This window comes from Scyliorhinus canicula, chromosome 26, assembly GCF_902713615.1.
Source record: "Scyliorhinus canicula chromosome 26, sScyCan1.1, whole genome shotgun sequence".
Lineage (NCBI taxonomy): Eukaryota > Metazoa > Chordata > Chondrichthyes > Carcharhiniformes > Scyliorhinidae > Scyliorhinus > Scyliorhinus canicula.
Window position 1 is genome coordinate 24,168,949 of NC_052171.1, and position 26,139 is coordinate 24,195,087.

At 46.6% G+C, this 26,139-nt stretch overlaps 1 protein-coding gene across 5 annotated transcripts in view; it reads left to right on the forward strand.

Moving 5' to 3' along the window:
- piwil2 (piwi-like RNA-mediated gene silencing 2) overlaps positions 1 to 26,139 on the forward strand; it is a 73,961-nt gene that overhangs the window by 19,570 nt on the left and 28,252 nt on the right. For all 5 annotated transcript variants that reach the window (XM_038785474.1, XM_038785478.1, XM_038785475.1 and 2 more), the window contains exons 8-19: positions 168 to 292; positions 1,684 to 1,764; positions 3,230 to 3,343; positions 4,262 to 4,450; positions 5,044 to 5,128; positions 6,195 to 6,284; positions 7,850 to 7,990; positions 10,427 to 10,540; positions 11,607 to 11,795; positions 14,058 to 14,159; positions 22,364 to 22,480; positions 26,050 to 26,138. In XM_038785474.1, coding sequence (XP_038641402.1) covers positions 168 to 292; positions 1,684 to 1,764; positions 3,230 to 3,343; positions 4,262 to 4,450; positions 5,044 to 5,128; positions 6,195 to 6,284; positions 7,850 to 7,990; positions 10,427 to 10,540; positions 11,607 to 11,795; positions 14,058 to 14,159; positions 22,364 to 22,480; positions 26,050 to 26,138 — 1,436 coding nt within the window. The remainder of the gene's footprint in view (positions 1 to 167; positions 293 to 1,683; positions 1,765 to 3,229; positions 3,344 to 4,261; positions 4,451 to 5,043; positions 5,129 to 6,194; positions 6,285 to 7,849; positions 7,991 to 10,426; positions 10,541 to 11,606; positions 11,796 to 14,057; positions 14,160 to 22,363; positions 22,481 to 26,049; position 26,139) is intronic.

Here is a 26,139-nt window from a genome sequence, read left to right on the forward strand (position 1 = left end):
TGTGTGCCTTTTCCTTTTCTGCTTTGCTTCTGTATCTTGTGTTTCCTGAGCTCTTATATCTGTAAGTTATTGAAAAGAGTCAAATGCTGGAGGAACTGTTTTGAAGTTGGATAGTCCCAATTTATGCATTATTTGAAGCCAACATCTTAACCTCTGTTGTGTGTTAGGTGGTCACTCTCAAATCGCAAAGAAAAACTGACAGCACACAGGTGGAAATCAAAATTCAAATGACAAAGATTCTGCAGCCAAACTCCGATCTCTGCATCCCCTACTACAATGTGGTATTCAGAAGGTAATATGGTGTACTGTCGTCTCATGTAAACAGCTTATCGAGAACTCTCTCTCTTGGGCAGAGTTTGGATGGGACTTGAGGTTAGAAAGCTGAAAGAGAGTCTGTAGTTATTTTGTTTCATGAAGCATGATGACCAACTGGTTAGCAAATATTGTGCGTTCATGACTTTGTGTTGTGTGAAGACAAATCGTCTTGATTGAATTACGTGAGTCTTCTCCATACATTTATCTGTCCAAGAAGTAAAGCACATCCATGTTTCATTCTAGCTTTATCTCGCTAAAGTTTTAAGCGGCGTCTGCTTCGTTGGAGTTTAGAAGGATGAGAGGGGATCTTATTGAAACTTACAAGATACTGCGAGGCCTAGATAGTGGACGTGGAGAGGATATTTCCACTTGTAGGAAAAACTAGAACCAGAGGACACCATCTCAGACTAAAGGGACGATCCTTTAAAACAGAGATGAGGAGGTATTTCTTCAGCCAGAGGGTGGTGAATCTGTGGAACTCTTTGCCGCAGAAGGCTGTGGAGGCCAAATCACTGAGTGTCTTTAAGACAGAGATAGATAGGTTCTTGATTGATAAGGGGTTATGGGGAGAAGGCAGGAGAATGGAAATGAGAAAATATCAGCCCATGATTGAATGGCGGAGCAGACTCGATAGGCCGAGCGGCCAAACTCTGCTCTTATGGTCTTATGCTGAGGTTTTGGTGAAGCATACGGGTTGTGAATATCCAGCTCATAATTCATGTTTTAAATTATAACTTTTATTTTGGGGAATTAAAAAAAATTAAAGTGCGATAAATCTAAAATTCTGAGAAACTGGTAATAACTCTGATGTAAATGCAATCAGAGTTGGTTTCACTCGGAAAGTAATGTTTGTGTATTTTCAAGGTTAGAGTTAATAGGGTGTAAGCCGTAAACAATTGGGGATCTTCTATTTTAGCAGGTAAGAGTAAGAAGGTCTGCCTTTACTTCGTTAAGCCCTCAATCTGGGCTCACTCCTCATGACTTATGTTATCTTTCCCAGCCCTCATTCGGAACTCATGCCCCTCACTTCATGTTCAAAAACTGAACAGTTAAACCTTGGATGGGTTTTGTGACCAGGGAAGGAAGTTTGAGGGCCTGTTGCTGCAGCCTAGAGGTTGAGGAGAGACACCGGAATGATTTGCCACTGCAGCAGAGGCCCTGTAGGAAGGAACCTGCAGGCAAATAAAGTAGACTCCAGTGCATTACCTTGCTGTGTTTCCCTGGGTTTTCAATAAACTTGTTTTCCTTGAGCAATGTAACTACTCTCATAATTTGATTTGAAGTTTCTTTGAGCTTTATATGATGGGGGAATAGCTTGACCGTGTAAAACGGTGCTTTGTACTGAATATGCCGGGTTTTTTTGTGCAGAGCCATGAGGATCTTGGAATTAAAATTGGTTGGACGAAATTTCTATGACCCAACAAATGCTGTAGTTCTTCCTCAATACCGGTGAGTGTGATTAGGTTCCAGCGCAGGAAGTTCAGGAACCTCAATTAAATGCATTAACGTCTGATTATAGACCACCCCCCCCCCCCCCCCCCCCCTTTTTCGTGTTATCATGTTTCCAAAAGTCTATTCATTCATGACCTCATGATGGTTTCCTCCAAACCTTCAGGGAGAGATGACTGAGAAATGTTATTCAGATCCCTGAGTCAGGTGGGATGCATCCCAGAATCTCCAGGAATTTAAGGTGGAGATTAGCACGGTTTAAGGGTTTTAAAAGAGCTCCATCAAGTTCTGGGGCAATATGTGAGGGTGGGAAGATAGTCAATGGAATTCTATTGGAAAAGGAGCAGCAGCAACCTGGTTATAACAAATTGCCTCGTCTGGAGGAGTGAGCCAATTACAAACAAACATTTACACACCGTTTAGGAGCAGGAGTAGACCATTCAGCCCTTTGATCCTGCTCCGCCATTTAATGAGATCACGGCAGACGTGGTTTTCACCTCAACATTCCCACCTACCCCTGATAAATTTTCACCCCCTTGCTTATGAATAATCTTCCTACCTCAGCCGTAAAAATATTCAAAGACTTGACTCCCATTGTCTTTTGAAGAAAAGAGTTCCAAAGACTCTCAACCCGTTAATTCCTCCTCGTCTCGCACCGGCTCTTGGAAAGAGTACCCTACCAAAGCCCACACCTCCACCTATCTCAGTAACACCATCTAACCTTTTTGGTCACAAAGGGCAATTTTTCATGGCCAATCCACCTAACCTGCACATCTTTGGACTGTGGGATGAAACTGGAGCACCCGGAGGAAACCCACGCAGACACGGGGAGAATGTGCAGACTCCGCCCAAACAGTGACCCAAGCCGGGAATCGAACTTGGAACTGTTAAGCAACTGTGCTAACGATTGTGTTACCATGCTGCCCCTATTCTAGCAGCTTTCCTAATTACTTGCATTCTGACCTTTTGCAAGTCATGCGCCAGGACCCCTGGCTCCCTCTGCATCTCAGAGCTCTGCAATCTCTCAACATTTAGCTAATATGCTTTTTTGTTTTGCCAAAATAGGCAATTTGGCATCTTCCCACATTATACTCACTTTATCTATCTCTGGCGCAGCCTCCTTGTAATCTCTTCACAGTCCTGCCTTGCAGCAAATTTAGCAACCGTATCATTGGTCCCTTCATCCAAGTCAGATGTCTAAATTGTGAAGAGTCGAGGCCCCCAACACTGATCCCTGTGACACACAACCATCACATCCTGCCAATGGGAAAATTACCCATTTATGCCTACTCTCTCTCCTGTTAACTAGCCAATCTTCTATCCATGTCAGTATGTTACTCCCTACACCCTGAGCTTTTACTTTTCATAATATCTTTTGATGTAGCGCCTTATCAAATAATTAGCGATGGACAACCAATGTGGACTCCTTGCCCAAATGTGTCTAAGGGGAGTTTTTGTTGTGCAGGTTGCAGATATGGCCAGGATACTCGGCCAGCATTCGAAGGACAGATGGTGGACTGATGTTACTGGTTGATGTGTCCCATAAAGTAATTCGTAATGACTCTGTCATTGATATTATGTGAGTATCGGTTTATGTTCACATATGTTTAACAGAACTCGATTTGCTGTTCTCTATTACTTGGTTTCTGATATCCTGACCTGGTAATCCTCCAGCCAAGCTTTACTCAAGGTGAAGGTGAATCCTCCTGCCCTCAGTCTTTGCTTTTTGACCAACCCCATGGAAGCAGGTGGGGCTTGAACCTTGAATCCAGTGTTGCTTCAAGTTAAAAGGCATTTGCCAGGGTAGAGAGAGGAACTATATTCCTGAGTGAAGAACCAGCACAAAGGTGACATTGTAAAATTAGACCTGGGTCATTCAGGGATAAAATCACAAAAGTTGCGGTGGAACGCATTCAGGTTTCTTATTTTGTATACTCACACCTCTCCCTCCCCAACACCCACCCACCATCACCATGCTGGGAATCTGTTCCAAACTCTCTCTCATGTATGAACTCCCCTCTGGTCTGAACAACTATTTAGCACAGGGGCAGACGGGGCTTTTGAACCATTGGGTTCACACTGGTGTCAATGCTCCCTATGATGTGGAGATGCCGGCGTTGGACTGGGGTGAGCACAGTAAGAAGTCTTACAACACCAGATTAAAGCCCAACAGGTTTGTTTCAAACACTCGCTTTCGGAGCGCTGCTCCTTCCTCAGGTGAATATGAGGAAGGAGCAGTGCTCGAAAGCTAGTGTTTGAAACAAACATGTTGGACTTTAACCTGGTGATGTCAGGCTTCTTATAATGCTCCCTAAGACCATCCTCCCACCCATCTCACCCTATCAGCCTGTCCTTCCATGCATTTCTCCCTTGCGTTTATCTAGCTTTCCTTTCACAAAATCTGTGTTATTTATCGGTGATTCCCTGAAGTGAGTTACACTTGTTGAGATCTGTTTCCTCTTTTTCACTCCAGCCCACTTGTTGCCTTTCTTTCCAGGCAGGCTATCTACCAGAGGAGCAGTGAGAATTTCCAGGATGATTGCACTAAACAGTTGGTGGGCAGCATCATCATGACCAAGTATAATAACCGCACCTACCGCATCGATGACATAGACTGGGACAGGGCTCCAACAAGCTGCTTTCAGATGGCGGATGGCAGAGATATTACCTTCAGTGACTATTACAGGTCAGCAGGGGGTTTAGTTAGAAAGATGAGGTGTTACAGTCTAGCAGGAGCAGACCATACGGTCTGTCCAGCCTTCTCCATTCAGAACGATCTTGGCTGATCTTTGACTTGTAGATAGCGGAGGTCCCAGTGCCGATCCTTAAGACCACTCCACTAGTCACATCCTGCCACGTTGATAATGGATTATTCATGCCTACAGTTTGCTTCCTGTCCAAGGGCAGCAGGGTGGCTCTGGTTAGCACTGCTGCTTCACGGTGCAGAGGGCCCAGGTTCGATCCCGGATCTGGGTCACTCTCCATGTGGAGTTTGCACATTCTCCCTGTGTCTGCGTGGGTCTCACCCCCCACAACCCAAAGATATGCAGGCTAGGTGGATTGGCTACGCTAAATTGCCCCTTCATTGGAAAAAAATAATTAGGTACTCTAAATTTAAAAAAAAGAAGAAAATGCAACAAATGCAGTTCATGCACGTGAACAAAGTTGGAGAAATTACAGATGGATTCCATGAAGCTAACCTGTGAAGGCAGCAGTGGTGGGCAGTTTCACTCATGAGATTACAGTGCTGTCATTGACCTGTTCAATTTACGATTGCAGCAAAACCTATGGGATTACCATTCAGGATTTGAACCAGCCTCTCCTCGTCTATCGACCAAAGCAGAAGTATGGACCGCGGGGACAGGTACAAGATAGAATCATAGAACCCTTGATAGAACCCTGGGTGGCACAGTAGCAGAGTGGTTAGCACGGTTGCTTCACAGCTCTAGGGTCCCAGGTTTGATTCCCGGCTTGGGTCACTGTCTGTGCGGAGCCTGCACGTTCTCCCTGTGTCTGTGTGGGTTTCCTCCGGGTGCTCCGGTTTCCTACCACAGTCCAAAGATGTGCAGGTTAGGTGGATTGGCCACGCCCTTGGGTTAGGTGGCGTTACTGGTTTACGGGGTGGGGGTGCAGGCTTAAGTTGGGTGCTCTTTCCAAGAGCCGGTGCAGACCCGATGGGTCAAATGGCCTCCTTCTGCACTGTAAATTCTATGATCTATGAAACTATCCGGTTGGCCCCAGCTTCAGGTATCAGTGAATATCTCCACTTCTGACCTTGTAATGGAAGGAAGGTGACTGATGAAGCAGCTGGAGGTGGTTGAACCTAAGACGATACCCTGAGGAAGTCCTGCATTGATATCCTGGAACTGAATCCAATTCATTTTTAGAGGTTATTGTTGAGACTGCTTCCACCACCATTTCGGGTAGTGTGTCCCAAGTCATCACAGCCCACCATGTAACAAAACAATGTTGCCTCTGACTCTTTGTTAAATACCTTAAATCTGTGTCTTCGGACCCTTCTGCCACTGGGAACAGTTTCTCCTTATTTACTCTTTAAAAACCATTCATTGTCTGTTAAATTTCCCATGACCTTCTCTGCTCTGGGAAGAACAACCCCCATTCCTTTTGTCTTTCCATCTAATGAAGTTCCTCATCCCTGTAAATATTCTACTATTCTATTCTTTGCACCCTTTCCGAGGTTTGACACCCTTCCTGAAACGTGTTACGTGACCTGTTTGTGATTGATTTCTGTGCTTTGTTTATTGCTGCCGTGTGCTTGCCTGTGGCAGGGCGGCGTTTCGCAAACACAGGTTTGATTGGAATTTCCCACTAAGTGCAGAAGTGCGAGGCTGATTATTCTCGATGGGTAAGCTAGTCTCAGCACGTGGGCCGAGTTCATGAATTCAGCCTTCACCCATTTTCCCCCACAGCCCATCCACAGAGAGATCCTTCTTGTGCCCGAACTGTCCTTTATGACTGGGATACCCAATCAGATGAGGAAGGATTTCCGTGCAATGAGGGTAAGTAACAGTTCTGCTGATTTCCTTTCCCTTGGCTTTCAATGCTATTTCATTGTCGTGAGTAGAATGCTGTCCCACTGGTATCGCTCTGTTGTGGCCAGGTAGTGATATCTGCTTTGCAGTGATGTGGAAGCTTCATATCTTTGTCAGAGAACGAGGAGGGCTTCCAGCCAGCAGTCCACCTTGGCAGGAAAATTGGAAAAGTAGCAAATTGTTTAAATGGAGAGAGATTGCAGAGCTCTGCAGTACAGAGGGATCTGGGTGTCCTGGGACACGAATCAGGAAAAGTTCATCCGCAGCGACCACAAATGCTTAGGATGGCATTTGGTATTGATTGCAAGGGGAATGGAATATAAAAGGGATATTTTACTGCAGCAGAGCAGGGTATTGGTGAGACCATGTCTGTGAGACTGTGTACAGTTTTAGCTTCCTTGTATCAAAAAGGATATTGTTGCATTAGAAGCAGTTCAGAGAAGGTTCACTCCTGAGAAGGAGGGTTTATCTTATGAAGAAAGGTTGGACAGATTAACCCTGACTAAAACCAGGAACGGGCGGCTTGGCTCGAGGAAAGGTTGGACAGGTGAGGCTTGTATCCACCAGAGTTTAGAAGAGTAAGAGGCGTCTTGATTGAAACATATAAGATCCTGAGAGATGGGTGTGAAAAGGATATTTCCACTTGTTGGAGAATCCAGGGGTCGCCATTTACAAATAAGAGGTCGCGCATTTAAGACAAAGATGGGGAAAACCTAATTCTCTGAGGGTTGTGAGTCTTTGAATGTTTTTAAGTCAAAGCGAGATAGTTTCTTGACAAGAGGGTGAAAGGTTATTGGGAGTAGGCAGGAATGTAGTCGAGGTTAAAAATAGATTACCCACGATGTTAGCGAATGGCGGGTTTGAGGAGCTGAGTGGCCTACTCCTGCCCCTAATAAATATGCTTTTGTGTGTGTGTACCCATTGGGAGTTTAGAAGAATAAGAGGTGATCTTATTTAAACATTGAAGATCCTGAGGGAACCTGTTAGGGTGGATATTGTGACGATGCTTCACCTTGTTGAAGGGACTCGAGGTGGAGGACATGGTTAAGATTAAGATGGAAATGAGGAGAAATCCTTTCTCTGAGGGCGGTTAGTCTTTGGCATTCTCTGCTTCATAAAGCAGTGACGAATAGGCCATTGAATTTATCTGAAGCTGAGTTGAATTTTGATAGATGCATAGTCCATGGGGGACAGATAGGAAGGTGGAGTTGAAACCACAATCAGATCGGCCTGATCTTACCGAATGGTGGAGTCTTAAAGGGCTCAGTGGCCTACTCCTGTGGCCCTTATATAGCCGATTCACTAATCCCCATTCGGGAAGGAAACTTGCCTGTTTGTGACTCGCGTTCACTGGTTCTCAATTTAATATTGGCACCTCTGGCAGTGTAGCACTCCCTTCATACTGCACTGACAGTGATTTCAGTGAGTGGGACTCGAATCCGTAATCAGGGAATCATGGCTGGTGATCAGCAAAGTAAAGAGTTACCCCTCTGTTGGTGGTTCTGATTTCTGGGTTTTGTTTGAGCTTGTAGGATCTGGCTGTGCAGGTTAACCTCACACCAGAACAACACCACAAGGCTTTAAGAAAACTGCTGAACAAGCTCAAGAAAAACAGCATTGTCCAGGAGGAGCTGGCACATTGGGGGCTCATCATAGACGATGATATTTATAAGGTGGGTACGCGCAGCTTCCCAACCTGAGACTTTGGAGTGGGTAGGGAATGTTGCAACCGAAGAGAAAATGCTGGAAAATCTCAGCAAGTCTGGCAGCATCTGTGGGGAGAGAAAAGAGCGAACGTTTCAAGTCTAGATGACCCTTTGTCAAAGCTGTTGCAATGTTGCATCCATTTTGTGGGCTGGGTGCATTTCCCCCAGGCGGAGAAAGAGAGCCCAACCCCTGCATCGAGTCCCATGTTGTTACACAGCTGGTTGTGGGTTTACCAATTCTCCCTGGGATGGGTTTGGCACTTATCACAGAAACCTGGGGACTAGCGAGTCAGCCACCGGCATCCACCATGAGTGCCAGACTTGCCTTGCTGGAGTGGGGCAGCAATTTGTCTCCCCAGCTCACTCCACTTGGTTCAGAATGGTAGAGTTTCAAGAAAGAAGGACTTTCATACATTTCTTTTCACAATCTCAGGAGTCCATCTTGTAGCCAATGAAGGAAATGAAAATGAAAATCGCTTATTGTCACGAGTAGGCTTCAATGAAGTTACTGTGAAAAGCCCCTAGTCGCCACATTCCGGCGCCTGTCCGGGAGGCTGGTACGGGAATCGAACCGTGCTGATGGCCTGCCTTGGTATGCTTTAAAAGCCAGCGATTTAGCCTTGTGAGCTAAACCAACCCAGAAGTACTTCTGCAGCAAAATCACTGTTAGAGTGTAGAAAACGTGGCAGACAATTTGCCCACCGCCTGATTGCAGCAATTGACAAATGGCCCCATAAATATTTACCAGAGGACCAGGGCTAACCTTTCCTGCTCTTCAAAATGAGATCCATCTGAGAGGGCATGTGTGGGCGGCATAGTTTCCCAGTGGTTAGCGCTGCTGCCTCACTGGGACGAGGACCCAGGTTCGATCCTGGCCTCGGGTCACTATGCACGTGGAGTTTGGACATTCTCACCGTGTTGCCATGGGTTTCACCCCCACAGCCCAGAGACGTGCAGGTGAGGTGGATTGGCCACGCTAAATTGCTCCTTAATGGGAAAAAAAAAGAATTGAGTACTCCAAATTTAAAAAAAAAATGCAAGGGCAGGTGGGGCCTTGGCCTAACTTGTCATCCCCAGAAGACGACCTCTGACAGTGCGGTACTCCATCAGTACTGACCCTCTGACAGTGCGGCTCTCCCTCAGTACTGACCCTCTGACAGTGCAGCACTCCCTCAGTACTGACCCTCTGACAGTGCGGCATTCCCTCAGTACTGACCCTCTGACGGTGCGTCATTCCCTCAGCACTGACCCTCTGACAGTGCGGCACTCCCTCAGTACTGACCCTCTGACAGTGCAGTACTCCCTCAGTACTGACCCTCTGACAGTGCGGCATTCCCTCAGTACTGACCCTCTGACGGTGCGTCATTCCCTCAGCACTGACCCTCTGACAGTGCGGCACTCCCTCAGTACTGACCCTCTGACAGTGTAGCACTCCCTCAGTACTGACCCTCTGATAGTGCGGCACTCCCTCAGTACTGACCCTCTGACAGTGCGGTACTCCCTCAGTACTGACCCTCTGACAGTGCAGCACTCCCTCAGTACTGACGGTCTGACAGTGCGGCACTCCCTCAGTACTGACGGTCTGACAGTGCGGCACTCCCTCAGTACTGACCCTCTGACAGTGCAGCACTCCCTCAGTACTGACGGTCTGACAGTGCGGCACTCCCTCAGTACTGACCCTCTGACAGTGCAGCACTCCCTCAGTACTGACCCTCTGACGGTGCGGCACTCCCTCAGTACTGACCCTCTGACGGTGCGGCACTCCCTCAGTACTGACCCTCTGACAGTGCAGCACTCCCTCAGTACTGACCCTCTGACAGTGCGGCACTCCCTCAGTACTGACCCTCTGACAGTGCGGCACTCCCTCAGTACTGACCCTCTGACAGTGCAGCACTCCCTCAGTACTGACTCTCTGACAGTGCGGCACTCCCTCAGTACTGACCCTCTGACAGTGCGGCACTCCCTCAGTACTGACCCTCTGACAGTGCGGCACTCCCTCAGTACTGACACTGGAGCACCAGTGAGGCTCAATCCCACCAGAGAATAGGATGGGAATGGAGGGATATGGTCCCTGGAAGGGTAGTGGGCTTTTTATTCAGACGGTCAGCATGTTCGGCGCAGGCTTGGAGGGCCGAAGGGCCTGTTCCTATGCTGTAACTTTCTTTGTTCTTTAATGTGTGATTGTGATCTATTGAGTCACAGCTGATACTTTTCAAGGCAAGAGGACACGGGAAGAAATGGGGCTTTAACCTTTTTTATTAAAATGGAAGAGTGGACGGGTAGTTGAAATCGGACCAACAGTTAGTTGCACACCATCCCTAAAGAAGGTATGACTGGATTGTTCACATTCTCTTCTTTTTTTAATTTGCCGTTTCCCCTTCTTGGCTGGATCCTCTTTGATAGACGGAGGGAAGAATCCTACCTCCTGAAAATATCAACGTACGATGCAAGTCATTTCCAAGTGGGACTGATGTTAACTGGTCAAGAGAGGTTGTTCGAGAGAAAGTGATATCAGCGGTAAGCACTGTGGAGGAGAAATGCAGCTGACTGTTACACATCTAATTGGAACTCTTATTTGTCACATAGTGGTAGTCCAAACAGAAGCTTAGATTTCTCAATGTATTTGATTATTAAAGAGGTAGAAATGACACTTTGGAAATAGGCAGCTCATAGTCTTTGTTGTCGTTTACTCACCATGCATACGTTTAGTGCAGAATCGCTTCCTATCCCTCCAGTGTGATATTGAATGTTGACCTAGTTTCCGACTCAACCACTGTTCCTGAGCACACATTCATCATTCAGGAGTGCAAAAGACTGCCAAGATTTTATTTCATTGCTGACCTGTTTCTGGTCTCAATCTTGACCGGTGTCATGTGTTTCATGATTAAAAGCTCCGTTGTCGATTCCAGAACGGAAAGGTATTGATGCTGAGTGAGCTACAAGACCATCTGATCTGGAACCACCTGTGCTTTTTCTTTGTACACTGGTTTCAGTGGTACGAAGTACAGTTTTCAATTGGTTAAACTTGCCAGCTTAACCCAGTCTCGAAAGCATGAGGGCAATATAAAATATGGAGTAAAAATAATGCTGGGGTTTATTTTGGGGGGGCGGGGGTGCGGAGCGGGTGGAGAATGTTTTAAAAACCTGGATTCAGACATCACTTTTTTTTAAACTTGCGATGGTGCAAAGTGCTTCAGAGCGGATGAACAGTTACTGTTATAATATCGGACACGTGGCAGTCAAGTTACACATAGTAACCTTCCACCGAGACTAGGGTGTGATGTTGAGAAGATGGTATATATTTTGAGAGTTGATTGAGGGTTAAAAAATGACCGGGACACGGGAGAACTCCTTCACCCTCCCACCAACGCCATGAAATTTTGTATATTCACTTCGGCGGTCACAGAGGGCCTCTGTCGATCAACATCACACCCGAAAGCTGGCACCTGTGACAGAGCAAACACTGAGAAGTCGTGCTCGGTATTGGGGGTGGGGCTTGAACCAGCAACCTTGTGCAAAAAAGGAGGAGCTTCCTTTCTAAAATGCCTGGTCTGAATGTTTGCTTTCTTGCTTTGATGCTCAGGCCCCATTACACTGCTGGGCTCTCTTTTACACCAAGCAAAGTGCAACGCAGGCCAAGGATCTGGTCAGCTTTTTGTCGAAGGTGGCAGAGCCCATTGGGATGACCTTCCAGCAGCCCGCTTACATTGAGCTGAAGGACGATCGCACCCAGACCTATATCCGAACTCTACAGTCACACTTGGAGAGCAACGTAAGTTACAGCCTACTCTTTGCACTTTTGCCTCAGATGCAGCAAATGCAATTTTCAACTCAAAGCCTACTGATCCCAGTGATGTATTATTTGTGTACAGCCAATTTGCTGACTCCACTCGGGAGCTTGTCATGTTTGTCTCAGAGCAGCCTGGATGCTTATTCTAACGTGCTACATGACTGATTTTACTCTCTTTTAGTTAGCTCCTAAGACGCTGAAAGGTCAGGCAGCTTCATAGTAGTGTCAACCCGGAACTTCCTGGCTCCCCAGCATCCGATTTGGAGGGGGGGGGTACCTAAAAGATGTGCTGGGGAATCCCTCTCTGACGTTTCCTGGTAAGGGTTCACCCGGCAACCCGCTAACTTCCCCTGGACAAGTGTGCTGCGCTGTGAACACTCATTGCCCATTCCTAATTGCCTCTTGAGAAGGTGGTGGTGAGCTGCCTTCTTGAACCGCTGCTGTCCATGTGGTGTAGATACAGCCCCAGTGCAGTTAGGGAGGGAGTTCCCGGATTATGAACCAGCGACAGTGAAGGAATGGCTGATATATTTCCCAGTCAGGGTGGTGAGTGACTTGGAGGGGAACCTCCAGGTGGTGGGGTTCCCAGGTATCTGCTGCTCTTGTCCTTCTAGATGGTAGTGGTCGTGGGTTTGGAAGGTGATGTCTAAGGAACCTTGGTGCGTTGCTGCAGAGCATCTTGTAGATGGTGCACACGCTACCACTATTCGTCGGTGGTGGAGGGTTTTAATCAAGCGGGGCTGCTTTGCCCTGGATGGTGTTGAGCTTCTTGAGTGTTGGAGTTGCACACATCCAGACAAGTGGAGAGTATTCCATCACACTCCTGACTTGTGTCTTGTAGATGGTGGACAGGCTTTGATGATGGGGGGGGTCCGGAGGTGAGTTACTTGCTGCAGGATTCCTAACCTTTGACCTGCTCTGGTAGCCACAGTATTAATATGGCTAGTCCGGTTCCGTTTCTGATCAATAGTAACCCCCAGGATGTTGATTGTGGGGGATTCGGCGATGGTAATGCCATTGAATGTCAAGGGACCATGGTTAGATCCTTTCTTGTAGGAGATGGTCATTGCCTGGCACTTGTGTGGCGCAAATGCAACTTGCCACTTGTCAGCAGCCCAAGCCTGGATATTGTCCAGGTCTTGCTGCATTTGGACATGGATTATGGATTTGAATTGCTAACTCTATTTGCTAACTGGATGGTTCTGCCTGTGATACACCAATAGTTAATCCGAAAGCGTTAGAAGAAATAAAATCACTTCTAACTTCAGTGTTGCTGTTTTAAATATCCAGACCAAGTCCCGCAGGGGGACACCCCTCCCAACATGGTATTCCCGCGCACACGGGATTTCCACCACCCCCTCATCTAAGTAAAGCCAAGCACCACCACCCACCCACCACAACCCTGTGACCCTGACCCACACCTGATATCTGAACACCCCGTGCCCCAATGCCTAAACCATCTCCGCTATTCCTGATATTTGACCCCCCTCCACATGGGACATTTAAACTCACCTGCTTTGCAGTTTAAAAAAATGGGGGTGCCCTCCTTGCTCCATTTCATTTACACTTTGTCACAGGGACCTACTGCGCTGCCTGGGTCAGGAAGGTCGGGTGAGACACGTGCTTAAGAATTTAAGCACAGCTAAGTTGGAATGGCATGGCCATCCGCCCCTGATTGCCACTCCGAGGAAGTTACGGCCCATCATCTTCCAGATCACACATTAAACCACGATTGTCTTAGGGTGGCCCCATCACAACCAAGTTCTCCAGTTTCCTTCCTGAGATTTATGCCTCAACTTCCAAAACAGATCGAATACGCGTTTGACACGTTACCGATTGTGCCACGTTGCACTGCTGAAATTGACTGGCCCTGTTTGGCTCCACGGCAATATTTCCAGTTCAAAAGACGTAATTGCAGTAAATTAATGCCTCTGGGATGCCCGAAGGATGTGAATAAACGAGCGACTGCAAATTCTTCCTATTCTCCTGTCGCCGGATTTCTTTTTGAAGCAGCGAGCTATTTCATTACAGGCTGTGATGAACACTAATTGGGGTTGATAGGAGAAGCTGTCAGTGGACATGGTACTCACTGGTGAACCTGGCTGTGGAAGATGGGTTTTATTGTCCAGTCATTGTTGATCTCATTGAGCAGAAAACGTGGAACAAATCAATTCATTTTGTCACAGTGCAATTTCATGTTAGTTTAAGATTTAATTATGTCCCACTTGTGTTTCACGTTCACAGGGGTTGGTTAAGATTGTAGTGTGTATAGTAACTGGCAACCGTGACGACCTGTACCACGCCATTAAAAAACTCTGCTGTGTGCAATCTCCAGTCTCCTCACAGGTAAGAGTTTATTTTCTGGACAGCAAGAAGAACATGGTGGTAGAAATAACCATATCCTTGGAATCCCACTGTTGTCATCGGACTGCATCTGTCCATGAAACTGCAGGGCCTCCGAGACTAATCCTGGGTTGTTGCCATTTAACGTTTTAAAAGGAGCAGCAGAGGGCATTCAGCCTCTTGAGCCTCTTGCGATCAAATGGCAGTCAATGTCTAATTCCACTTTATTTACCCACCTGAGTTTTGTACCTCTTCACATTGAGTTGGAAGTGGAAATGGAAATTGAGCATCCGATGAAAGTGTAAGTGAGTGTCCTGGAAAAAGGAACGGGTTGATCAAATGAGGGGCAAACGGGGACCCGGGTTCGATCCCGGCTCCGGGTCACTGTCCGTGTGGAGTTTGCACATTCTCCCCGTGTTTGTGTGGGTCTCACCCCCACAACCCAAAGATGTGCAGGTTGGTCACGCTAAAATTGCCCCTTAATTGGAAAAAAAAAATTGAGTACTCTAAAATTTAAAAAAAGAGTCAAATGCGAGTCATGCAGTTGAGAATGGATGACAAGCAGCAGCATTATACCCAGCTGGGCAAGGTGCTGGCCAGAGAGATTTTGATACTGAATGTAGTAGTGACCTGCTTACTGGTCAGGGCAAGATCCTCTGCTCATTGGTCCAAGCTTCTTAGTCCTGCATTTTCCTCTCGGATTGCTAGTAGACAGTCCTCTTCCCAAAGGATCCTGTAGGCAACTGTTGTCCCTTAGGGTGAGCTCGTTCTCCATCACTGCTGAAAATTCATTGCCTTTGCCATTGGCCATGAACCTTGACGCAGGGTATGGGGGAACTTGCAAAAGGGCACAAACATCCACCCGTGGTGGCTTCAAACATCTGTGCTATGCAATATGCAAACAATATACATATCTCTCACACACACACACACAACGTTTGCTCACAGTTTCAATTTTGCACCACAAAATATTTGGCATATAAATTCTGCATTTACGAAGCCGAGTACCTGTAGCTGTTCACTAGTTTTTAATGATGTGTGAAGCTTTGACTCAAATTTTTGCTTCACATAATAGAGATCAAAGAGACTGTATTCTCAGAGAAATTACAGAATTAACAACACTAAAACAGACAAATAGGGCCCAACCAATCGATGCTGGTTTTCATGCTCCTTGTGAGGAGCCTGCGACTCAAAGTACCTTTCCCCACTCCACCCTCCCTAATCCGCCCTCATTCCCGCTCCATCACATATGTTTCAAAGCCGCGTTTTGAAGATGTCATTGTTCTTGGAAATCCCTTCAATTCTGAAACTGTCTTTGTCAATGTTCTCAGCCTTTCTCCAATGCTTCAATATTGTTTCTGTGGTAAGGCAGCCAGAATTGTGTATCCTGTGCTGTAACCAAGGTCCTGTATATAATTAAAATTGGTGCTGGGGGGGTCGGTTTGCTCAGTCGGCAGGGCAGCTGGTACACGAGGTCAACAGCGTGGGTTCAGCTCTCTTACTGGCTGAGGTTATCCATGAAGGCCCCGTCTTCGCGACCTTTCCCCTCGCCGGAGATGTGATGACCCTCGGGTTGAATCACTACTAGTCAGCTCCCCCCGCCCCCCTTGTGGTCCTCTGGGGACTATCCGATTTCCAATTCACATTACCATCCTGGTTTTGTCTTCTATTCCTCCAGAGATGAACCGCAGTACTTCATTCATGATCAACTATGCTATTCTGCAACTAAAATGTACGTGAATACATCTTAAATCTAATAAAACACCCCAGGGTGCTTCACTGGGATCAAATTAAAACAAAGTGGGACACTGAGCAACATAAGATATTAGATCAGCTCATCAAAAACTACCCAAGCCCAAATGCTGATTTAGTGCCACCTCTTGCCCATCCATGCCTTCAAACAAATCACCCGTACCCCTGTCGATGCCAACTCACCTAATATCCTTGAACAGTTCCTTGTCAGCTATAACACTCCATGGACAGGTTTGCAGCGCAGACATTTCCTGAATGGCTTTAACAGGTTCGACACTTACTGGATAGTTTTGACCAGTTTGACAGCTGGACAGTCCTAATGATTTTGTGTGTAAAAAGTGCAGTCATGTTCATGTTCAACAATCTGAAACCTCTCCAAAGGTTGTCCCTTATCCAAAGGGGTACGCTGCTACCAAACATATCTCCCAAGTTCAGAACTCCTCTTACCTGTCTTAATCTTTGCACTCCAGATTCCACATTCCTGTCCTTCCAAAATATCACCTCACCCGAGGCAGTGGGGAGTTAAATGGCCAGCTGCCTTTGCAAATCACACAGCCCCGCTTAACCCAGAGTTGCAACACAATTGAAATTAGCAACTAATTCTTAGAAAATACCCTATCTTTGATCTTTGGCTGTTCAATAACTACAGTCATCAGGTGTGTACATTTAAACAAAATTGATTTTTATTGATGACAACTATGAGTAAATAGGCAGCAAATACAATTGGTTAACTATTACCTAATTCCTAAACCCCCACTCCCCCTTAACTCACCCCACCCTTATACACACCCCACCCTTATACACAAACACAAGACAAACAGAGGGGAAAGAGGGGTGTGCAGAAAATTGAAAAGGATACGAGTCTCTGTTTCAAATGGATGTCCTCAAGTACACTTTTCTTCAGCCTAGGCCTTCAGATGGAGATTTTGCTTTCAGTCTGTAATAAGAACAAAGAAAATTACAGCACAGGGACAGGCCCTTCGGCCTTCCCAGCCTGCGCCAATCCAGATCTTTTATCTAAACCTGTTGCATATTTTCCAAGGTCTACTTCTCTCTGTTCCCCACCCGTTCATATATCTGTTCAGATGCATCTTAAATGATGCTATCGTACCCGCCTCTACCATCTCCGCTGGCAAAGCGTTCCAGGCACCCACCACCCTCTGCGTACAAAACTTTCCACGCACATCTCCCTTAAACTTTTCCCCTCTCACCTTGAAATCGTGACCCCTTCAGGGTCTTCACTGTAGATTCATCAAGTTCTCCAAGCTTCCCTGCAGGTTCAGACAGCAGCAGGTAGGCAGCGTTTTTGGAGAAAGAGAGAGTCAACAGTTCACAGCTTCTCTCTGTGTCTAGGACCCGACTGTCCCTCGTAGGCTTATATTAACACTGCAATGAAGTTACTGTTTAAAAAAAACCCTAGTCGCCAGATTCCAGTTCCTGTTCGGGTACACAGGGAGAATTCAGAATGTCCAATTCGCCTAACAAGCTCGTCTTTCGGGATGTGTGGGAGGAAACCGGAGCACCCGGAGGAAACCCACGCAGACATGGGGAGAACGTGCAGACTCCACACAGACAGTCACGCAAGCCGGGAATCGAACCAGCGACCCTGGTGCTGTTAAGCAACAGTGCTAACTACTGTGCTTTCCTGGGTTATCTGACAACCATCCCACTTGGGTAGGACCCAATCACTGCCTGTCGCCGGGCAGAATACAGCCTTTGGCCAATTCATTGGCCATCAGCCAACCAATCGACCCAAATCCCTCCAATATCTCAGGTGCCAGAAAGTCTGAGTTTTTCTGTTCAGAAACTAAATCTCCATTAGCACAGTATACTACTATGCAACTTTTGAGTTCTTCACTTCCGCTGCCCGACTTAAAGGTACATCACTAAACATCCATGGATCAAAAATGATGACGACAGAGTAAAATCAATGAGAAATAAGGAAATTAACTGGAAGGGTCCTTAAAATGTGTATAATCATGTTCACTTTTACAAATCCAAATGGTGACTTACCTTTCTGAAAGAGTGCCTTACCCTCACCTTTACCTGAGGGTGCATTACCTTCCTGCACCAGCAAATATTGATGTCTTCATCTTAGATCTTTGCTATGAAGGGAAAGCGGTGGTAGCTAAGAGCAGTATTCCTCCAGTTTGCGTTGCGCTTCACTGGAACATTGCAGCAGGCCAAGAACAGACATGTGGGCATGGGAGCAGGGTCTTTTGTTAAAATGGCAAGCAACAGGAAGGTCAGGAATGCACACAGACCGAAGATGCTCAGCAAAGCGATCACCCAGACAACATCTCATCTTCCGGTTAGGCACCTTCCGGCCTGAACATCCAATTCAACAACTTCAGATGATCAGCCCCACCTCAACCCATTTGTTTTCATTTCATTTTAACTGTCTTTTACCATTTTTTTTCTTTCCTGCACCTTTCTCCTCTTTGCTTCCCCCTTCCCCTCTCCCCACACCTACAGTTCATCCTCTGATGTTAGTTTCCCTGCTGTTTGACTTTTCACATCTTTTGTCCTCTCTGGGGATGCCATTAGCACTCTTTCCCCTTGGTATCTGTGGCCATTAGCATCCGGTTTCCCTGGGTTTCTGTGGCTATGACTGATCTTCCATTCTCACTCCACAGTATAAATATTTCCCACTCTCTCTGTCTGTTAGCTTTGACAAAGAGTCATCGGACTCGAAACGTTCGCTCTTTTCTCTCCCTACAGCTGCTGCCAGACTTGCTGAGATTTTCCAGCATTTTCCCTTTCGTTGCGGTGGTAGCTAAGGAGGACCTTCCCTCCCACCAACTGTGGGACCCGGGTTTCCCGGTGGTGTGGGGTGAATTCAACGGAAAAGACAGCGGCACAACGAGAAGATCAGGCGGGTCACCTCCAGCTGCCGAGAAACTCTCCGCGGGGGAGGCCAGAGACTTTCGTCTCGTGGCTTCAGTCTTCCCAATATTTTTTTTCTTTTTTTTCCATAAATTTAGAGTACCCAATTATTTTTTCCAATTAAGGGGCAATTTAGCATGGCCAATCCACCTAACCTGCACATCTTTGGATTGTGGGGGTGAAACCCACGCAGACACTGGGAGAATGTGCAAACTCCACACGGACAGTGACCCGGGGCCGGGTTTCGAACCCGGGTCCTCAGCGCCGTAGGCAGCAATGCTAACCACTGTGCCACCGTGCTGCCCGTCTTCCCAATATTTAATTGCACACATCATTTCTTTTTTTTTTTTTTTTTTTATAATTTTAGATTACCCAATTATTTTTTCCAATTAAGGGGCAATTTAGCCTGGCCAATCCACCTACTCTGCACATTTTTGGGTTGTGGGGGCGAAACCCACGCAGACACGGGGAGAATGTGCAAACTCCACACGGACAGTGACCCAGAGCCGGGATCGAACCTGGGACCTCAGCGCCGTGAGGCGGTTGTGCTAACCACTAGGCCACCGTGCTGCCCTGCACACATCATTTCTGCTCATCCATCACGAGATGTTGATTAAGCAGTCTGATAATTCAGCAATCGTGGGATTGGTGGTGACTGGGTGGAGCTGGGTGTTGTCAGAATCCACGTCAAAACAGCATACAGATGAGAACTGGGAAATATCCAAAGCTAGATTCTTAGAGGTGCTGGAAGCGATGTTGGGAGCAGGAAGATAAGCTGTTGGGGATGATTCTCTGACGACAGCGAGATAGTTAAAAATGGAACTGCCCCAGCTGAACAATGGAGAGACATTGAAGGAGGGTGGTGTGGTCAAGGCCATGGTCAGCACTTTAGTGGGAATGGAGTAATGGGAGCAGGGGGTGGACCTTGCAGTAGGAGTTCAGAGAGGACATGAGGGAAGATGGGAAAGAAAGTTGGGAAAGCTCCGAGTTGAGGGCCAGGGCTGCGGGGAGATTTGGGGGAAAGATTAGCATGGTGGGATAGTAGAAGGGAGGGCTGCTGTGCAGACAGCTGATCGGATGGTCTCTGTCTTGGTGACAAAGAAATGCACAAGATTAATGTTGGAGATGAGAGGGGTTTAAGAAGATGGTTTGCACGGCAGAACACAAGTTACTGATGAATTCCAGGATGATCCTGGAACAATGAGCAGTCTCACTGGTTTGTGTATCTTATTTCTAAATCTTTCTTCAATCCTCTGCACCTATTTAGTTTCTTGCCTTCCAAGGACTGCATGACAATTTCCAGCTGTAATTATCATGCTGTGTTCCTCCTTCCCACTCTATCTTCCCACTCCTGCACTGTTTCTACAAAATTTAATGCAAGCTCAACAAACAGTATTTCTTATTTCACAACATAGCTTTACAAAGCCAACATTGAATTCAACAACTTCAGATCATAACCATCGCTTGTATTTTTAAAAAACATGCTGCTAATGAAAATGATGGCCCAATTCTTGTTTTATTCCTGATCCCATTATTCTCCCTTTTTTGATTTGCACCATCATCCTCCTTTTCAGTTTAATCTCTTCTCCCTTTTGTTTTGTTGTGTGTTCTGGGTCTAGATGGGGTTCTTGTGAGGGGGGAGTTGTGTATTTTCATTAGCTGAGCTACTCAAGTCTGTTGTCTGTTGAAACCATTATTATTTATTTATAGCTCTATGTACCGCTCTGTGCTCTTCATGGGAACTCAGCAGGCGTTTGAACCACTATTTCACCCCCAGATCTCTCCCATTCCGTCCACATCAGCACCAGTTGCTTCTGACGTTGACCCCTTTACTCTGTACTCCGACCTGATCGCAGAACTTCACTTTTTTTCCTCGCTTCCCTACCTCGACTTGCCTAAAAACTCGTCAGTCCACCTTCTTCCTGTTGTGGGGTAAAGTGCTTGAGGTGAAACAATCGTTCTGTTCCTTTCTCCACAGCTGCTGTCTGACCTGCTGATGTTCCCTGAATTCTATGTTTAGATTAGAGATTTGCAGCTCCCACGATGTTGTGGGACTTGCACAGCTATTCGACTAAAGTGTCCCCCCCCCCCCCAACAACTGACCAGATGACAGTCTGGGCTGGATTCTTCCGCCCCGCCCAACGCAAGATCGCCACGGGCGGGATGCGGACCTCGGGCGGGAATTTCAGGTCGCCGGATCAGAGAATCCCGCGCTCGGAGTTTCAGTCTGGGAACTTTATTCCAGTTATGGCAGGGCTGCTAAACACCCATCAGGTGGCTGGCCAGCTCTCTGAGCAAAGAAAATACCGAGCAATTATACCTTTTGCTCATCTTCTAAATAATTAACATACACCAATCAAAAGAATCCATTGGCTTAGAAGTTGTCTATGTTCATTCACAACTAACTTTTAGGATTACATAATGCAGAACATATGAGTAAAATTGACCAATCATAGTTTGGGCAAGAATACTTAATTCTAATATTACCAATCACATATTTATCTCGACTTGCCTTTGTTGTTTATAAATTGAAACTACCCAATTCTTTTTTTTCCCAATTAAGGGCAATTTAGCGTGGCCAATCCACCTAACCTGCACATTTTTGGGTTGTGGGGTGAGACTCACGCAGACACAAAGAATAAAGAAAAGTACAGCACAGGAACAGGCCCTTCGGCCCTCCAAGCTGACCATGCTGCCCGTCTAAACTAAAATCTTCTACACTTGGTGGTCCGTATCCCTCTGTTCCCATCCTATTCATGTATTTAACGGGGAGAATATGTAAACTCCACACGGACAGTGATCTGGGCCGGGATGCGAAGCTGGGTCCTCGGCTCCATGAGGCAGCAGTGCTAACCCACTGTGCCGCCTCTGCCTCGACTTAGCTCTTAACTGCTGGACACAAGTGCGATAAAAGTGCCTGAGCAGTGATGCCATTCCAACCCCTTGTACTCCCTTTCCATCGTCCTGTCTGGTGGTGGGCACACATGAGCTGTTTCCTTGAATGGTATCTGCTGGCAGTTCGAGCTTAACAACTGATTTCTCATCACGAGCTTTCTGTCTTTCAGAATTCAGCGGCTTGCGTGATTATTAACCGACTTTTAACCCTTCCCCACAGGATCTTGTTTTTGTCTGCCTGCCTAGTCTTTGCCCTTTTCGGTCACCTGCCAAATGATAATAGAATCCTTGGATAAATGAGTTTGACCCGATCAATTCGTGGACTTGTTCTTGGAGTTAAAAGGAAACGGGTTGGGGACAGTGAAGGAATCAAGTGGGATAATTAAGGATAAATCAATTCAAAATAGTTGAAGGGATCTGGACTGTCTGGATGTACTGGCTGCAATGGGTGAGTGAGAGTCAGGAGGCAGGGCGAATGCTCATCAGAAGGGTGCCTTACTGACATTCCAGCCAATTGATCAAATGGGGAATGCTCTGGCTGGTTTTGGTCTTTATCCTGTGTCCATATTACCCTATCCTGTGCGTGACGGGAACATGGCAAATCTACCCTCTAATTCTTACAAGGGGTGTTGGCATGGCATCAATGTGTTGATCCCTAATTTTGATCCCTCCAGGTGATTAATGTGAGGACTGTCTCTCAGACTATCCGGATGAGAAGCATCTGCCAAAAGATCCTGCTACAGATCAACTGCAAACTGGGAGGAGAGCTGTGGGGGGTGGATATACCATTGGTGAGTGCACGGACCTCGATTCCAAACTCGTTCATTGCTGTGTATTTAGATGCAAGTGGTTCCAGCTCCACCAGGGCTATGGACACCAGCAGCAAGTATCAGTTCGATTCAGTGGCCAAGTGCACCATTCTGAGACGAGAGCAGCAACTGGAGGCTGGAGCTCCAGCACAGTGCTGTCAGAGGCGTTGTCTTTCAGACGAGAGGTTAAACATGGGTCCCACCTTTCCATTCCCATTCAGCTGAAGGTAAAACATTCCACAGCTAGCCTGCAAAGAACCGGTTTGAGTTCTCCCCAGTGTCCTGGGGCCAGTATCTCTCCCACCCTGTTGCACTATGTGCTTAGATTTCTGCTTTTGATTCAGGAAATTCCCCATCTGATTTGCCTCGAGGCTTTATTTGTAGAATGTAGGTTCCATAGTAATAATCAAATGCTAAAACACATACAGAACAGTTATTGCACAAGACGACATTATCCACTTAACTTGTAGTAACATTTCTCATCCCACAATGTGCGCCTGCAAACTGAACAGATGACTAGTTACTAAATCTGGGTGGCACCACGAAATGTTCCAGTTTGACTGAAGCTGTCAGCTCATCCGCTGGGAGCGGAGACACTTGACTGAGCTGCTCACTGCCCCTCTATTTAAGGCCTGAAACTACAGTCTACGTGGCACTTGGCAATTAAATCAGTCGCAAGCTACAGAACAAGCACCTTAGGTATGAAAGAGTATTGCCACCTTATCACTTTCGCACGTATAGTCCCTTCTGCATCTGATTGTTGCCGTGAACCCTCTTTCCACAGTTGAGCTTCAGCATCAAATTGCATCTTGAAACTCATTTAGTCGGTAGCTAAGCAATAACGTTTGTTTCCCCCTGGGAAGGGAATGTCACTCTGTTGCTTGCTCCTTGTAACAATGGCCTCGAGCTAGCTCCCGTGAAGACATCCCACATCCCCTGCATCCGTGAGCTTCGCAAACAAGTGCTTTTGTAGTTTAAAGCAGGAAACGTAGCAGTCAACTTGCACATAACAAGGTCTCACAAACTCTTGAGAGACTAAATGTTAGATTTTTGGTCGTAGTTTTATTGATCAAGGGATGAATATTTTCCCGAGGCACCAGAGAACTCCCCTCCTTTTTGATAGTGCCGTGGGATCTTTCAACACCCACCTGAGAGGCCGATGAGACTGGTGTTTAATACCTCACCTGAATGATGGCACTTATGACAGTGCAGCACTGGCTCCGTCCTACACTGGTAATGTCAGCCTGCCTCCACTATTCAAGTTTCCAGCGCAGGGCACTAATCTACAACCGTCTGACTCCTGTGGCAGCAAAGGCCGACAGCTGGGATTCCTCTCTCCCTCAGATGGAGCAGAGAAGGTTGAGAGGAGATTGGTAAACGGTACTCAAAATGATATGTATGTTGGCCTTCATTGCAAGAAGTTTCGAGTATAGAAGCAGGGATGAGTTGCTGCAATTGTACAGGGCCTTGGTGAGGCCACACTTGGAGTATTGTGTGCAGTTTTGGTTTCCTTCTCTGAGGAAAGATGTTCTTGCTCTCGAGGGAGAGCAGCAAAGGTTTACCAGGGATGGCGAGACTGTCATATGAGGAGAGATTGACTAGGTTGGGATTGTTCTCGCTGGAGTTGAGAAGAATGAGGGGGGTCTCATAGAGACTTATAAATTTCTAACAGGACTAGACTGGGTAGATGTAGGGAAGATGTTACCAACGATGGGTGTGTCCAGAACCAGGGGTCATAGTCTGAGGATGCAGGGTAAACCATTTCGGACAGAGATGCGGAGACAGTTCTTCACCCAGAGTGGTGAGCCTGTGGAGTTCATTACCACAGGAAGTAGTTGATGCTAAAACTTTGAATATATTCAAGAGGCGACTGGATATAGCACAGGGGTGAATGGGATCAAAGGCTATGGGGAGAAAGCAGGATTAGGCGATCGAGTTGGATATTGAGTAGGAAGCCCACGCAGACACGGGGAGAATGTGCAAACTCCACATAGTCACTCGAGGCCGGAATTGAATCCAGATCCCTGGCGCTATGAGGCAGCAATGCTAACCACTGTGCCGGTTAACAAAAATTAAACATACAAGCATACGAATTCGGAGCAGGAATCAGTCTTCAGCTCTTCGTGCTTGCTCTACCATTTGATAAGACGAGGGCTGATCTGACTGTGGTCTCAACCCTGCTTTCCAGTCTACTCCCCATACTCTCTGACTCCCTTGCCAATCAATAATCTATTTATCTCAGTCTTTAAGGTATTCAATGACCCTGTCTCCACCCCATTCCCGGGAAGAGGATTTCGGATTAACAATCCTCAGAGAAAGAAATTCCCCAAACCTCCATTTTAAATAGACCCCTCACTTTTAAACTATGTCCCCTAGCTCTCGTCTCTTTCATAAGGGGAAACATCCTCTCAGCATCCACCTTGTCAAGTCCCCTCAGGATTCAATATATTTTGGTAAGATCACCTTTCATTCTTCCAAATTCCAGTTGAAAAAGGTCCAACCTTTCTTCACTACTTAACTCTTTCATCCCAGGAGTCATTGAGTGAGCCTTCTCTGCACTGCATCTGATGCAATTATATCCTTTCTTAAGTAAGGAGACCAAAACTGTATACAGTACTTCAGATGTGTTCTCACCAACACCCTGTGCAACTGTGGCAAAATTTCCCTACTTTTCTCCTTGCAATGAACAACAACATTCCATTTACCTTCCTGATCACTTTCTGTACCTGTGTACTAACATTTTTACTGTTCATGTACCAGGACGCCCAAATCCTTCTGTACTGTAGAATTCTGCCATCTCTATTCATTTAAATAACAGGTGGCACGGCAGCACAGTTGCTTTGCAGTGCCAGGGACCTGTGTTCATTCCCAGCTTGGGTCACAGTCTGTGCGGAGTCTGCACGTTCTCCCCTTGGCTGCGTGGGTTTCCTCCGGGTGCTCCGGTTTCCTCCCACAGGTCCCGAAAGACGTGCTTGTTAGGTGAATTGGACATTCTGAATTCTCCCTCTGTGTACCCGAACAGGTGCCAGAGTGTGGCGACTAGGGGCTTCTCACAGTAACTTCATTGCAGTGTTAATGTAAGCTTACTTGTGACGCCAATAAAGATTATTATTAGTCCTCTGGGTGCTCTGGTTTCCTCCCACAGTCCAAAGTTGTGCAGGTTAGATGGATTGGCCATTTTAAATTGCCCCTTGTTGTCAAAAGTTATGCAGGTTAGGTGGTGTTACGGGGATAGGGTGGGGGAAGTAGGCAGGGCCCTCTTTCAGAGGATCGGTGCAGACTCGATGGGCCGAATGGCCTTATGTCTTGTAAGGTTTCAATAGAAAATCAGGGTATTGGAAGGGCATGGGGCCAAGATGAATTCAGGTTGCAGATTTCATTGAAGGGCAGAACAGGCTGGAGAGTCTAAATGCAAAGCTGCTGAAATGTATCAATGTAATTTGCCTCCACCAGATATTTTCCATTCACTGATAACCTCTGTCAAGTTGTGTGCAGCAAATAACTCTTGACCTTGCTCAAAGTAAACTATTTGCATGTCTGCCCTGTTTCAGAAGCAGCTGATGGTGATAGGAATGGATGTGTACCATGACCCTGTCAGGGGCAAGCAGTCTGTTGTTGGATTTGTTGCCAGCATAAATAAG